Source organism: Toxorhynchites rutilus, chromosome 2, assembly GCF_029784135.1.
Source record: "Toxorhynchites rutilus septentrionalis strain SRP chromosome 2, ASM2978413v1, whole genome shotgun sequence".
NCBI classification, from domain to species: domain Eukaryota; kingdom Metazoa; phylum Arthropoda; class Insecta; order Diptera; family Culicidae; genus Toxorhynchites; species Toxorhynchites rutilus.
Window position 1 is genome coordinate 243443083 of NC_073745.1, and position 15230 is coordinate 243458312.

At 49.2% G+C, this 15230-nt stretch overlaps 1 protein-coding gene across 1 annotated transcript; it reads right to left on the bottom strand.

The window, feature by feature from the left end:
• Positions 1-2085: 2085 nt before the first annotated feature.
• LOC129766760 (uncharacterized) lies at positions 2086-3795 on the bottom strand. The gene has a single exon (XM_055767357.1). The coding sequence runs from the start codon at positions 3793-3795 to the stop codon at positions 2086-2088; it is 1710 nt and encodes a 569-aa protein (XP_055623332.1).
• Positions 3796-15230: the final 11435 nt, after the last annotated feature.

Below are 15230 nucleotides of genomic sequence, written 5' to 3' on the forward strand. Positions count from 1 at the left end.
TCTTCGCTCGTTACATGATTCTGCTCCTTGCACTTTTTTCGTCCAATCTCTATCTTTGGTCTCCTCATTTTTATCATTCCACGCTTGATTCACAGTCGGCAGCTTGTCTTTAAGAATTCGACCAAACATTAAAACTGACGGAGCTACCCCTGTTGTGGAATGCGGTGTTGAATTATACATCAGAAGGAAGCTTCTCAAATCCCATTTCCAATCGGTTTGATTTGATTCCTGACTTATCCGCAAGCGTTTGAGAATGGAGCTGTTCATCCGCTCGACTTCCCCATTTGCCTGGGGCCAGTAGGGGGTTGTTTTTTGATGTCTGATGCCGTATTCTTTACAGAATGCATTGAAGGACTCACTAACAAACTGGGGGCCATGATCTGTTCTTAGAGTTTCTGGAATCCCAAACCGACTAAAGGTCTCGTATAGGGCTTTAATGGTGAGGCCAGCTGTAGTCTGGGTCATTATAATTACTTCAGTAAACCTGCTAAAGTAATCAATGAGAACCAAAAGATGGTGTCCACTGGGGAGCGGACCAAGAAAGTCTGTCGCTATATTTGCCCATGCACGGTCAGGCATTTTCGTTCTTAACATCGGTTCTGGAGGAGACAAGGACGACACAAGTGTACACGATTGACAACTTCGTACATACTTCTCCACTTGAATATCCATTTTGGGCCACCAAACTTTCTGCCTCAACCGTCTTTTCATCAAACACATTCCCGGATGCCCTTCATGTGCACAATCCATTACTTGCTGCTGTAATTTTTCGGGAATTATTAATCTATCTCCCCTCAGCACAACGTTTCCTGATGAATATAATTCCGATTTGAATTGCTTAAACGGTTTGACTAGATCGGTCCAAACGCCTGATTCCAGAGCTTTCAGCAGCTCCTGTAGTACAGTATCTTCAACCGTTGCTTCAGCAACATCAGTCAAACTCACAGCATTTGCCGCGGCGAATTCAGCAAGTTGGTGTATGTAGATTTCTGATGGCTCGTCAAAATGCACAGCTTGTGATATCGAAAGGCGGGACAAAGCATCTGCAATATTACTGATACCTGGTTCATGGATTATTTCATAATCATACGATTGTAACCGTAGCACCCATCTTTCGATTCTAGGACAGGGGCGAGAGCGAGGGTTAAACAAAAATTTTAATGCTTTGCAGTCGGTGATGAGCTGAAACCGTTGACCCAGTAAGTACAAACTAAACTTCTCTACCGCCCAAACTAACGCCAAAGCTTCTCGCTCCGTCTGAGAATATTTCCTTTCTAACTCCGTCAAAGACTTGCTGGCAAATGCTACAACTCTCGAAATTCCTGCACCTTCCTGCAAAAGTACAGCTCCTAGTCCCTCCGGACTAGCATCGGCTATAAGCTTAGTCTTATCTCGTTTGTTGAAAAACCCAAGATGTTTAATATTAATTACTGCCTTTTTCACTGCTTCAAAAGCGGTTGTCTGTTCCTCTTTCCATTGGAACGATGTATCCGAGCGCAACAACTGTCTGAGTGGTTCGGTTTTAGCTGCAAGGTTTGGAATAAATCGTCCTACATAGGTGATAAGTCCCAAGTAGCTTCTCAGCTCCGAGATGTTTTTAGGTTCTCTAAAACTGCAAATAGCTGCCAAACGATCCTCGGTGGGTCTAATTCCACTTGAACTTAGAATATGACCCAAAAATTCAAGCTTTTCAACCCCATATACACACTTTTTTTCATTCAATAGTACCCCATATTCCACCAGACGCTGTTGCAGGGCTAGAAGTCGAACATCATGCTCTATTTTCGTTTCTCCATACACCACAATATCGTCCAGGTAAACAATAACCCCGTCTAATCCAGCTAACATGGATTCCATTGTTTTCTGGAAGATTTCCGGGGCACAACTTATGCCAAACATAAGTCTTTTAAACCTAGAGTTCAATTTAATCAGTTAGTGATCAATAAATAAGATGAAATAATAAATCGACTTTGTCAACCAAATCATTCTTTATTTTTGCAAACTAAGAAAAATATGAAGTTTTGGAGATTAATTTTGCTCTCAGTTTGACAAAGTAGAAATAAAAAATTTCTCTAAAATGTGAATCTACCTGTAAAGTCCAGTTTTTGTAATGAAGGTCGTGATCGGGCGCGATTTCTCAGAGATTTCCAACTGGTGATATGCGTCTTTAATATCAATTTTCGAAAACATCTTTGCCCCGCTGACAGAACCAAGTAGCTCATCTACCATTGGAAGTGGATGTTTTTCACGCAGCACAGCTGCATTGGCACGCCGCATGTCGATACACAATCGAACATCTCCAGAATCTTTCATAACAGGAACTAGTGGAGAGACCCATTGCGATGGGCCGTGAACCTGCTCGATGATCCCTTGTTTCAACAAGGTATCCAACTTTTCTACTACTTTATCCTCAAGCGCGTAAGGAACTCGACGATATCCTTGTTGAACTGGTTGCACGGTTTTGTCTATGGGAATTCCAACTGTCAGTCCCTTGAATTTGGGAAATTCCGTTTCGGAACACTCTGCAATCGATGCAACATGAAACCCAACTTTCAAAACACCTAATTCCTTTGCCGTTTTGTCCCCCAACAAGCATTGTTGTCCGTTCTTAGCTACGTAGAATTTAGCTTCCACTTTCCTATTCCCGGCTTCCACCGTAGCGTAGAAACTACCAATCATTTCCATAGGCTGACATGATGCATATCCAGTGAATACCTTGTCTACTACCTTAGACATATTCCAAACCTGAACGGCGAAGTTTTTCATCTGAGTCCAGGCGTTTTCACTGATAATATTGGCGGCAGCCCCAGAATCGACAATCATCGGGACGTCTACACCACCGATTTTGAACAGGAAAATATTTTCTCCCATAGCATAGAAAACGTATCCTTCATCTTGGTCTCTATCTCCATCTTGCTTTACCATTCGGATTCTCTTCGGGGGACCAGTACCTCGCTCTTCATTATTAACTCGTTTTAGACATTGTCTAGCAAAATGTCCAACGCCACCACATTTCAAACAAGTCGCTCGCTTGGCTGGGCATATCTCAGAGCCTTTTACATGTCCTCGCTTACCACATGAGAAACAGACTGCTTCTGAACCGCGCCCTGGCTCTCTTCTCAGTTTTCCATAATGAGTAGTTCCGCTAATAGTTCCGAAAGACTTAGTAGATTGCTGACGAACGAAACGATCTTCGGACCCAGAGGAGTATCTCTCTATTGGCTTAGGTTGCCATCTCGGTTGCCACTTAATCACTTTGTTTACAGTTGATTCAGGTTTGGTTCCTTCAAAATCTTTCAACCGGTGAATACTCTCTTCTAGCAACGTTCCCACAGATTCGATTTCCTCCAACGACATATCCCGTTTTAACATTTTCTGCTTCAACTTTTCGGACAAGCATTTCTCAACGATTTGATCTAGGATCATTTCGTCCGGCTTTTCGTACTCACATCGTTTTACTTGGGTCCTTAGACGCAAAACGAAATCACCGAAACGTTCTGAGGATTTCTGTGCAATTTGGCGGAACAAATGACGTTCATAGGTTCGTCTGCGAAATGGTTCGAAATGACTATCCAGTTTTGCGATAGCCTTATCATAATACGGAGGGTTCTTGAGAACGTGTGGTACATTTCCAGCATCTGGTAGATTATCAAAAATATCACGAAGATCAGAGCCACCTAGATAAAGCAACTTCGAACGTCTGTCGTATTGTGAAACTATTCCTTCAGCTTCAAAATACGCTTCAAGATCTCTTTTCCATTTTGCCCATGCTACTGGCAACTGGGAAGATTCCATCGAAGTGAGGAACGGTTTGATTCTTGCATCGCTACTAGTCCTGTATTATCATGTATGAAAAATAAAGAAGAAAAATCAATAATCTTTCTTTTTTTTTTTTAACACTTCAATACCCTTCAAAAAAAAAAAGGCCCATTATTCATAAGCTTGCCATAAAAAGATTTTTTTTTTTTTTTTGTGTTCCAAAATAATTCTTCCAATCGAGATGAAAGCTTTTTCTCACATTTAATTTTGTAAATGTTAAGTCAGGGTCTCCTGTAGAATTGAATCATAACTCAATTCAATTCAGTCAGTTGATATGTTTACCAACTCAACTCATTTATTCGATACTTGACAAAATATTTCTATAAATATAGCGAACCCGCAAACCTATCAACTTTGATATACAGCCTATTCCCAATCCTAAGGCAACCCTGTCAAATCAACCGATAGCGATCCCGCTTTGCGCAAATCTCTAGGCAATCCTGCCATCATGTAAAGCAACTGGGCAATCCTGCCCTTCATCGTGCAGCAAAAATGATTTCTCAAATTTATTGGCAATCCTGCCAGCTGTATGCAGTGATCCCACCTCTTCTCCAGTATTCTGGCAATCCTGCCGTCTCAAACATAAGCGAACCCGCTGATACCTGTACTATTTATAGCATGACGAGCCCGCCAACTCTAGTGTTCCCGTTATATTTTCTCCTCTCCCTTCACACGATAGATTAATCCATTATCCCCACAACGTTTCACTTGTGTCCATAAACTTTGTTTTTTTTTTTTTCTTTATATGTATACGAGAACTCACAAGGCCTATATGTAATCTTGGCGGCCATCTTTTTCATCTGAAAATTTTCTCTTGAGGGGGCATAGCCCTGACCAGCTTATGAATAATGTGATCTTCACTTGACCAAAAATAGCACTCATTTTCGTACTTCACACAATATTTCTTTTAAAGTAGCTTTTACTTACATGTTTTATCCTCGTCGCCAATGTGATGTCGATGGTTTTCGGATTGTGACTCTAATAACGCGCATAAATCTGAAATCGAACTAGTCACTCATACGCCATTCTTTATTCTGCCTCGTTAGTTCTATACATTGACATTATATAACCCACTGTCAAAACCATGGCTCATTCTTCTAGCACGGTCCAATGTAAATAGTATCTAATCATAGTACAGTGGGCCCATCGCACGATACCACACCCAGTACAACATCGCGACGGGCAAATGTGGTTAAGACGGGAGGAGGAGAGTTGTGGTGAAATTGGAGAGATGCCAGCTATCATCGTCGAAGAGAACGATGTCCGCGAAGCCTCGCGGTACCTGAGGAACTGGGCAGCACCGGGCCCCGATGGTGTTCAGAACTTCTGGCACAAGAAGCTGACCGTCGCACATCAAAAGATAGCTGAGTGCTTCAACAAGGTGCTACGTGACCCACACAACCTCCCTGAATTCGCCACCCGTGGCGTCACATTCCTCCTCCCGAAAGACAGCAACACATTGAACCCATCAAAGTACAGGCCGATAACGTGCCTATCGAGTCTGTACAAGATATTAAGCAGCATCATAACCGCCAAAGTTTCTGCCCACTGCGAACAACACCATATCATCGCAGAAGAGCAGAAAGGATGCAGAAAAAATACGCATGGCTGCAAAGACCAGGCCATCATCGACGCAACCATAGTCGGCCAGGCGGTTTATAATCAGCGGAACCTAAGCATGGCCTATACCGATTACAGGAAGGCTTATGACTCCATACCTCACTCGTTTCTCGTCCGGGTATTGGAGCTCTACAAAATTGATCCCGTCGTCGTTAGGTTCCTGCAGCATGCGATGAGGCAGTGGAGCACGTCTCTGCACCTTAGTGATGGGGAAAATGTGTTGCAGTCTAGAACGCTGCAGATAAAGAGGGGGATATTCCAAGGCGACTCTTTCAGCCCGCTTTGGTTTTGTCTGGCACTGAACCCCCTCAGTAGGACGCTCAATAGAAACGGTCATGGCTATAAAATAAGGTATGGCGACGGCGCCCACGAAGAAGTGACCCATACCTTTTACATGGACGATCTCAAGGTCTACGCTGATTCACGTCAGCGTCTAGGTGTAGCTATCCGGGTTGTCGAAGACATAAGCAGGGACATCTGTATGGAGTTCGGCCTCGACAAGTGTCGCTGTGTCCACCTGCTGAAAGGACAACTTACCGAATCCGGAGGCTACGAGGTCTATGACGGCGAGTTTATAAGAGACATGGTTCGTGGCGAGTCCTATAAATATCTTGGATTCCGACAGCTCACCGGGATTCGCCACTCCGACATCAAGACGGAGCTGCGAGACAAGTTCTTGAGTCGAGTGAACTGTGTCCTGAGGACTTTCCTCAACGCGGGGAACAAGGTACGCGCGATCAACACATTCGCGGTTCCCCTGCTGACCTTCAGTTTTGGTGTAGTCAAATGGAGCAAAACTGACCTAGAGGACCTTGAGAGGAGGATGAGGAAAGCATTCAAAGAGGCCGGAATGCACCATCCTCAATCGGCACTGGAGAGAGTTTCACTACCACGCAAAGAAGGGGGACTTGGAATCGTCGACATTTCTGCACTGTGTGTTGCCCAGGTACGACAACTGCGCGAGTACTTCGCAGAACGCGCCAACCAAAACGCGCTATACCGGGCTGTCTGCGCCGCGCTCTGCACTTGGCGCAAGCGGAGTACCAACTCAACTGCAATCTGCAGACAGTGGAGGAGAAGATTGCAGCTTGGAAGCAGAAGGCAGTGCATGGTGCCCACCCCCATCAACTGGACCGGCCACACGTCGACAAGGCCGCATCTAATCTGTGGCTAACGCGTGGTGAACTCTCTTCAGTAGTAGAAGCCGACATGATAGCCATCCAGGACAGGATAATGCCGACGAGAAACTGCAGGCGGTACGTCTGGCATCAAGACGTTGATGACATTTGCCGGATGTGCCATCAACCAGGTGAAAACATAGAGCACATTATGGGAGGCTGTCCCGTTTTGGCCAACGCAGCCTACACCGAGCGCCACAACAACGTGGCCCGTATTGTTCATCGACAACTGGCGCTCCAATGTGCTCTACTGGAAGACAACGTACCAAACTACCGGTACCTGCCTGCACCTGTCCTGGAAAATGACCGTTTCAAGCTGTACTGGGATCGCACTGTTCTGACCGACCTCTCGATCCACCACAACCGCCCAGATATAATGGTTTACGACAAGAGCGACCGCAAAGTCACCATCATCGATGTCGCTATTCCACTGAACCAGAATCTGGAGGAGACCCACGGTCGCAAAATCTGCAAGTACCGACCATTGGCCGTGGAGCTCAAGGAACTGTGGGGGCTAAGGGAGGTCCCAAGAATTGTTCCAGTCGTTCTCTCTGGAACTGGAATTATCCCGAAGACACTTCTGGAAGCGCTAAAGGTGTTGAACATCGAGAAGGAATTGGCCGGCATCCAAAAGTCGGTCATCCTTAGCACCTGCGCGATTGTCCGACAATTCCTCGGTCAGGACTAAAACAGCACGAGCATGCAGATACGTGCATTCCGCAGAGCCTAGTCCCCCTTTGGCATTCAGAAGCCCGGGGGCAGGTGAAAATTCTGGCTAGGTTCGCCTAGTTAAGAAGTGAGATAAGTCTGCCTAAAAAAAAAAATGGTTCTCAAATGGGGATCAACATAGGGTAGGAGCCTGCCTGTTGGTCTCAAATGTTCCTATCTCACGCCTCCACGAAGATCATATGACGACATTTTTAGATCGGGCGTGAACTGGAAACACACACCTGGTCTTGGCTCCGAGAACGGGTGTCGAAAGTGGCTAAGTGAGGGGGTGCGAGCGAGTCAGAGCGCTATATCTCTCCCGGGGAAGGCCTCCCGGGTCATGGAGGCCTTGCCAACCCGCTGTCTCCCGGGCAAAGGAGATACACCCAATAAAATGGAGCTACGATCACGAAGAATAATTAGAATGCGATCACCCGAGGAGGGTCCCCGAACTGGAGCTGGTCCTGGAACGGGCGTAAGAGCGAGCGGCCAGCGGCTGGAGGGCGATGTGCAAGAGCGGGCCACCAGCCGGGTTCAACCCGAAGAGCTACCGCCACACGGAAACAGCAGCCATCGACATCACCCAAGAAACGCTGCGCCTACGAGACGTGTTGCGACTGCCAGACGACAGTCGTCCACACTTGTGGGTACCACTAGGCGCCGGATCATGTGGACACACGAAATGAATGAATTCGTGATCCGCGCCTATTACATCTGCACTGCTTTGGAGACGGACATGAGCGGTCGCCCTCGAATACTAACAATGTTCGAGGAAGCGTATCCAGAGTTCGTCGGGAGGCTTGACCAAAACGCGATGAACGCGAGGCGTAGAGCGATTGTACGCAACAATATGCTCTCCCAAACGCAAATCGACGAGATCAAGCAGCAGGTGCAGAGAGAAATAAGCTCCAGGAACAACAGAGCAAGCGATGTGTCGAGACGAAGTTCAGTACGGCTGAGCAATTCATTCGCGAGTGGGGCACGCGAATCAGCACCAGTGGAGGCCACAGTACAACAACCCCCTGAGCCGGAAGACCCACAGCCAGATCAACAACTACTACGCGATCTGGTCTTCCACTACGACGAGGCGATCTCACAGTTCCGCGACACAGACCCATTGTCGCGCCCCAGGATCCCGAAGTTGCAGCATTCCCGCAGGCTGACAAGTGCAGTAAAGCTCATGAACGAGCACGTTCTTCCGCTGCACTTGGTTGATGCTGAGAACATGGAGGAGCTGCAACTGAAAGTTTACTGTGCTGCTGTGGCGACCGCCAAAAGTTTAGGATACCGTATTAGGCCAAGAGGCGGACTGCTCCAACATCTCCGTGAAAGGCGTGAGCCTCCATGGCGAAGGAGATTGGAGCAACGGATCCTAAACAAGCGCGCCGCAATTGGAAGACTGATGGCGTACAAAAGAGGCAGCAGATCGGCGAAATTATGTCGCCAAGTTGCTGTGATCGTGCGGCCTACTGAACTTCGCCAGCTGGGAGCTCACCAGCTGACGGAAAAACTCGACACACTGGTACAGCAATTGAGCGTCCTAACTAAACGGCTGAAACGTTACTCTGACTCTGCAAAGCGCCAGGAACAAAATCGGATGTTCAGAGATAACGAAAAAGCGTTCTACGACCACATTAGCGACGAGAAGCCCGACTACCGCGAAGGTTTGCCAGATATTAGCGATGTGACGAACTTCTGGGCTGGTATTTGGGAGACCCCAGTACAACATCGCGACGGGCAAATGTGGTTAAGACGGGAGGAGGAGAGTTGTGGTGAAATTGGAGAGATGCCAGCTATCATCGTCGAAGAGAACGATGTCCGCGAAGCCTCGCGGTACCTGAGGAACTGGGCAGCACCGGGCCCCGATGGTGTTCAGAACTTCTGGCACAAGAAGCTGACCGTCGCACATCAAAAGATAGCTGAGTGCTTCAACAAGGTGCTACGTGACCCACACAACCTCCCTGAATTCGCCACCCGTGGCGTCACATTCCTCCTCCCGAAAGACAGCAACACATTGAACCCATCAAAGTACAGGCCGATAACGTGCCTATCGAGTCTGTACAAGATATTAAGCAGCATCATAACCGCCAAAGTTTCTGCCCACTGCGAACAACACCATATCATCGCAGAAGAGCAGAAAGGATGCAGAAAAAATACGCATGGCTGCAAAGACCAGGCCATCATCGACGCAACCATAGTCGGCCAGGCGGTTTATAATCAGCGGAACCTAAGCATGGCCTATATCGATTACAGGAAGGCTTATGACTCCATACCTCACTCGTTTCTCGTCCGGGTATTGGAGCTCTACAAAATTGATCCCGTCGTCGTTAGGTTCCTGCAGCATGCGATGAGGCAGTGGAGTACGTCTCTGCACCTCAGTGATGGGGAAAATGTGTTGCAGTCTAGAACGCTGCAGATAAAGAGGGGGATATTCCAAGGCGACTCTTTCAGCCCGCTTTGGTTTTGTCTGGCACTGAACCCCCTCAGTAGGACGCTCAATAGAAACGGTCATGGCTATAAAATAAGGTATGGCGACGGCGCCCACGAAGAAATGACCCATACCTTTTACATGGACGATCTCAAGGTCTACGCTGATTCACGTCAGCGTCTAGGTGTAGCTATCCGGGTTGTCGAAGACATAAGCAGGGACATCTGTATGGAGTTCGGCCTCGACAAGTGTCGCTGTGTCCACCTGCTGAAAGGACAACTTACCGAATCCGGAGGCTACGAGGTCTATGACGGCGAGTTTATAAGAGACATGGTTCGTGGCGAATCCTATAAATATCTTGGATTCCGACAGCTCACCGGGATTCGCCACTCCGACATCAAGACGGAGCTGCGAGACAAGTTCTTGAGTCGAGTGAACTGTGTCCTGAGGACTTTCCTCAACGCGGGGAACAAGGTACGCGCGATCAACACATTCGCGGTTCCCCTGCTGACCTTCAGTTTTGGTGTAGTCAAATGGAGCAAAACTAACCTAGAGGACCTTGAGAGGAGGATGAGGAAAGCATTCAAAGAGGCCGGAATGCACCATCCTCAATCGGCACTGGAGAGAGTTTCACTACCACGCAAAGAAGGGGGACTTGGAATCGTCGACATTTCTGCACTGTGTGTTGCCCAGGTACGACAACTGCGCGAGTACTTCGCAGAACGCGCCAACCAAAACGCGCTATACCGGGCTGTCTGCGCCGCGCTCTGCACTTGGCGCAAGCGGAGTACCAACTCAACTGCAATCTGCAGACAGTGGAGGAGAAGATTGCAGCTTGGAAGCAGAAGGCAGTGCATGGTGCCCACCCCCATCAACTGGACCGGCCACACGTCGACAAGGCCGCATCTAATCTGTGGCTAACGCGTGGTGAACTCTCTTCAGTAGTAGAAGCCGACATGATAGCCATCCAGGACAGGATAATGCCGACGAGAAACTGCAGGCGGTACGTCTGGCATCAAGACGTTGATGACATTTGCCGGATGTGCCATCAACCAGGTGAAAACATAGAACACATTATGGGAGGCTGTCCCGTTTTGGCCAACGCAGCCTACACCGAGCGCCACAACAACGTGGCCCGTATTGTTCATCGACAACTGGCGCTCCAATGTGCTCTACTGGAAGACAACGTACCAAACTACCGGTACCTGCCTGCACCTGTCCTGGAAAATGACCGTTTCAAGCTGTACTGGGATCGCACTGTTCTGACCGACCTCTCGATCCACCACAACCGTCCAGATATAATGGTTTACGACAAGAGCGACCGCAAAGTCACCATCATCGATGTCGCTATTCCACTGAACCAGAATCTGGAGGAGACCCACGGTCGCAAAATCTGCAAGTACCGACCATTGGCCGTAGAGCTCAAGGAACTGTGGGGGCTAAGGGAGGTCCCAAGAATTGTTCCAGTCGTTCTCTCTGGAACTGGAATTATCCCGAAGACACTTCTGGAAGCGCTAAAGGTGTTGAACATCGAGAAGGAATTGGCCGGCATCCAAAAGTCGGTCATCCTTAGCACCTGCGCGATTGTCCGACAATTCCTCGGTCAGGACTAAAACAGCACGAGCATGCAGATACGTGCATTCCGCAGAGCCTAGTCCCCCTTTGGCATTCAGAAGCCCGGGGGCAGGTGAAAATTCTGGCTAGGTTCGCCTAGTTAAGAAGTGAGATAAGTCTGCCTAAAAAAAAAAATGGTTCTCAAATGGGGATCAACATAGGGTAGGAGCCTGCCTGTTGGTCTCAAATGTTCCTATCTCACGCCTCCACGAAGATCATATGACGACATTTTTAGATCGGGCGTGAACTGGAAACACACACCTGGTCTTGGCTCCGAGAACGGGTGTCGAAAGTGGCTAAGTGAGGGGGTGCGAGCGAGTCAGAGCGCTATATCTCTCCCGGGGAAGGCCTCCCGGGTCATGGAGGCCTTGCCAACCCGCTGTCTCCCGGGCAAAGGAGATACACCCAATAAAATGGAGCTACGATCACGAAGAATAATTAGAATGCGATCACCCGAGGAGGGTCCCCGAACTGGAGCTGGTCCTGGAACGGGCGTAAGAGCGAGCGGCCAGCGGCTGGAGGGCGATGTGCAAGAGCGGGCCACCAGCCGGGTTCAACCCGAAGAGCTACCGCCACACGGAAACAGCAGCCATCGACATCACCCAAGAAACGCTGCGCCTACGAGACGTGTTGCGACTGCCAGACGACAGTCGTCCACACTTGTGGGTACCACTAGGCGCCGGATCATGTGGACACACGAAATGAATGAATTCGTGATCCGCGCCTATTACATCTGCACTGCTTTGGAGACGGACATGAGCGGTCGCCCTCGAATACTAACAATGTTCGAGGAAGCGTATCCAGAGTTCGTCGGGAGGCTTGATCAGAACGCGATGAACGCGAGGCGTAGAGCGATAGTACGCAACAACATGCTCTCCCAAACGCAAATCGACGAGATCAAGCAGCAGGTGCAGAGAGAAATAAGCTCCAGGAACAACAGAGCAAGCGATGTGTCGAGACGAAGTTCAGTACGGCTGAGCAATTCATTCGCGAGTGGGGCACGCGAATCAGCACCAGTGGAGGCCACAGTACAACAACCCCCTGAGCCGGAAGACCCACAGCCAGATCAACAACTACTACGCGATCTGGTCTTCCACTACGACGAGGCGATCTCACAGTTCCGCGACACAGACCCATTGTCGCGCCCCAGGATCCCGAAGTTGCAGCATTCCCGCAGGCTGACAAGTGCAGTAAAGCTCATGAACGAGCACGTTCTTCCGCTGCACTTGGTTGATGCTGAGAACATGGAGGAGCTGCAACTGAAAGTTTACTGTGCTGCTGTGGCGACCGCCAAAAGTTTAGGATACCGTATTAGGCCAAGAGGCGGACTGCTCCAACATCTCCGTGAAAGGCGTGAGCCTCCATGGCGAAGGAGATTGGAGCAACGGATCCTAAACAAGCGCGCCGCAATTGGAAGACTGATGGCGTACAAAAGAGGCAGCAGATCGGCGAAATTATGTCGCCAAGTTGCTGTGATCGTGCGGCCTACTGAACTTCGCCAGCTGGGAGCTCACCAGCTGACGGAAAAACTCGACACACTGGTACAGCAATTGAGCGTCCTAACTAAACGGCTGAAACGTTACTCTGACTCTGCAAAGCGCCAGGAACAAAATCGGATGTTCAGAGATAACGAAAAAGCGTTCTACGACCACATTAGCGACGAGAAGCCCGACTACCGCGAAGGTTTGCCAGATATTAGCGATGTGACGAACTTCTGGGCTGGTATTTGGGAGACCCCAGTAGAACATCGCGACGGGCAAATGTGGTTAAGACGGGAGGAGGAGAGTTGTGGTGAAATTGGAGAGATGCCAGCTATCATCGTCGGAGAGAACGATGTCCGCGAAGCCTCGCGGTACCTGAGGAACCTGAGGATGGTGTCCAGAACTTTTGGCACAAGAAGCTGACCGTCGCACATCAAAAGATAGCTGAGTGCTTCAACAAGGTGCTACGTGACCCACACAACCTCCCTGAATTCGCCACCCGTGGCGTCACCTTCCTCCTCCCGAAAGACAGCAACACATTGAACCCATCAAAGTACAGACCGATAACGTGCCTATCGAGTCTGTACAAAATACTGAGCAGCATAATTACCGCCAAAGTTTCTGCTCACTGCGAACAGCATCACATCATCGCAGAAGAGCAGAAAGGATGCAGGAAAAATACGCATGGCTGCAAAGACCAGGCCATCATCGACGCAGCCATAGTCGGCCAGGCGGTATATAACCAGCGGAACCTAAGTATGGCCTACATCGATTACAGGAAGGCTTATGACTCCATACCTCACTCGTTTCTCGTCCGGGTATTGGAGCTATACAAGATTGATCCCGTCGTCGTTAGGTTCCTGCAGCATGCGATGAGGCAGTGGAGCACGTCTCTGCACCTCAGTGATGGGGAAAATGTGTTGCAGTCTAGAACGCTGCAGATAAAGAGGGGGATATTCCAAGGCGACTCTTTCAGCCCGCTTTGGTTTTGTCTGGCACTGAACCCCCTCAGTAGGACGCTCAATAGAAACGGTCATGGCTATAAAATAAGGTATGGCGACGGCGCCCACGAAGAAGTGACCCATACCTTTTACATGGACGATCTCAAGGTCTACGCTGATTCACGTCAGCGTCTAGGTGTAGCTATCCGGGTTGTCGAAGACATAAGCAGGGACATCTGTATGGAGTTCGGCCTCGACAAGTGTCGCTGTGTCCACCTGCTGAAAGGACAACTTACCGAATCCGGAGGCTACGAGGTCTATGACGGCGAGTTTATAAGAGACATGGTTCGTGGCGAATCCTATAAATATCTTGGATTCCGACAGCTCACCGGGATTCGCCACTCCGACATCAAGACGGAGCTGCGAGACAAGTTCTTGAGTCGAGTGAACTGTGTCCTGAGGACTTTCCTCAACGCGGGGAACAAGGTACGCGCGATCAACACATTCGCGGTTCCCCTGCTGACCTTCAGTTTTGGTGTAGTCAAATGGAGCAAAACTGACCTAGAGGACCTTGAGAGGAGGATGAGGAAAGCATTTAAAGAGGCCGGAATGCACCATCCTCAATCGGCACTGGAGAGAGTTTCACTGCCACGCAAAGAAGGGGGACTTGGAATAGTCGACATATCTGCACTGTGTGTTGCCCAGGTACGACAACTGCGCGAGTACTTCGCAGAACGCGCCAACCAAAACGCGCTATACCGGGCTGTCTGCGCCGCGCTCTGCACTTGGCGCAAGCGGAGTACCAACTCAACTGCAATCTGCAGACAGTGGAGGAGAAGATTGCAGCTTGGAAGCAGAAGGCAGTGCATGGTGCCCACCCCCATCAACTGGATCGGCCACACGTCGACAAGGCCGCATCTAATCTGTGGCTAACGCGTGGTGAACTCTCTTCAGTAGTAGAAGCCGACATGATAGCCATCCAGGACAGGATAATGCCGACGAGAAACTGCAGGCGGTACGTCTGGCATCAAGACGTTGATGACATTTGCCGGATGTGCCATCAACCAGGTGAAAACATAGAGCACATTATGGGAGGCTGTCCCGTTTTGGCCAACGCAGCCTACACCGAGCGCCACAACAACGTGACCCGTATTGTTCATCGACAACTGGCGCTCCAATGTGCTCTACTGGAAGACAACGTACCAAACTACCGGTACCTGCCTGCACCTGTCCTGGAAAATGACCGTTTCAAGCTGTACTGGGATCGCACTGTTCTGACCGACCTCTCGATCCACCACAACCGCCCAGATATAATGGTTTACGACAAGAGCGACCGCAAAGTCACCATCATCGATGTCGCTATTCCACTGAACCAGAATCTGGAGGAGACCCACGGTCGCAAAATCTGCAAGTACCGACCATTGGCCGTGGAGCTCAAGGA

Excerpts from the sequence above, each read along its gene's own strand:
- LOC129766760 (XM_055767357.1), bottom strand. The coding sequence starts at position 3,795 with ATGGAATCTTCCCAGTTGCCAGTAGCATGGGCAAAATGGAAAAGAGAT.